At 62.3% G+C, this 661-nt stretch overlaps 1 protein-coding gene across 1 annotated transcript in view; it reads right to left on the bottom strand.

The window, feature by feature from the left end:
- Positions 1-8: 8 nt before the first annotated feature.
- WDR55 (WD repeat domain 55) overlaps positions 9-661 on the bottom strand; it is a gene marked incomplete at both ends in the record, with an annotated part of 1,094 nt that continues 441 nt past the window's right edge. Inside the window, 3 exons of the mRNA XM_010285617.1 lie at positions 9-170; positions 272-371; positions 498-661. The exon at positions 498-661 is cut by the window's right edge and continues 18 nt beyond it. Of these exons, the coding sequence (XP_010283919.1) occupies positions 9-170; positions 272-371; positions 498-661 (426 nt within the window). The remainder of the gene's footprint in view (positions 171-271; positions 372-497) is intronic.

Below are 661 nucleotides of genomic sequence, written 5' to 3'. Positions count from 1 at the left end.
CTGATGACTCCGTCCAGGGACCCCACGCATACAATGCTCTCCGTGATGGGGACCATGCAGTCAACGGACTCGGCCCTCAGAGCGAAGCGGTCGCTGGCGGCCCCGAAGCCATCCCAGTTGAAGAGGTAGATGGTGCCTTCGCTGGAACCACACGCCACTTTCTTCCCCCTCTAGGCAAGATGGAGGGCAGTGAGGCAGAGGCAGAACAAGAAACCCAGGGTGTGGAGAGGGATCTGCCGGATCCCACTCAGCGGCAGGGCCCAGTGCCAACCTTCAGCAGCACGACAGATGTCAGGTCACCGTTTTGTGGCTCCGAGAGCAGCTCAAAGCGCCGCCTCTTCACGTTGAAGACACCCAGGGTGCCATCACCACTGTGGGAGATGGAAAGGGCACGTCATGAGCATGCGACACAGCGCAGGCCGCTTCCCCCAGCCCTAAGGGAAGGCTCTGCGTGGGCACAGGGGAGCCCGGCCCCTCTGCCACGGAGCCCCCGGTACCTCGCGGTCAGCAGGATCTTCCCGTTACCATCCACGGCCATTGCACTGATGTACTCCTCCTGCTGACGGGCCTCCAATATGGCATCCCCCTTGCGCAGGTCCCACACCTTCAGCGCTCCACCGTCATCGCCCGTGGCAAAGATGTGGTTATCGATGGGCAGCAC

The sequence above is a fragment of the Phaethon lepturus genome, unplaced genomic scaffold (genome assembly GCF_000687285.1).
Source record: "Phaethon lepturus isolate BGI_N335 unplaced genomic scaffold, ASM68728v1 scaffold45790, whole genome shotgun sequence".
Taxonomy (NCBI): Eukaryota; Metazoa; Chordata; class Aves; order Phaethontiformes; family Phaethontidae; genus Phaethon; species Phaethon lepturus.
This window is presented reverse-complemented; position numbering and strand designations above follow the sequence as displayed.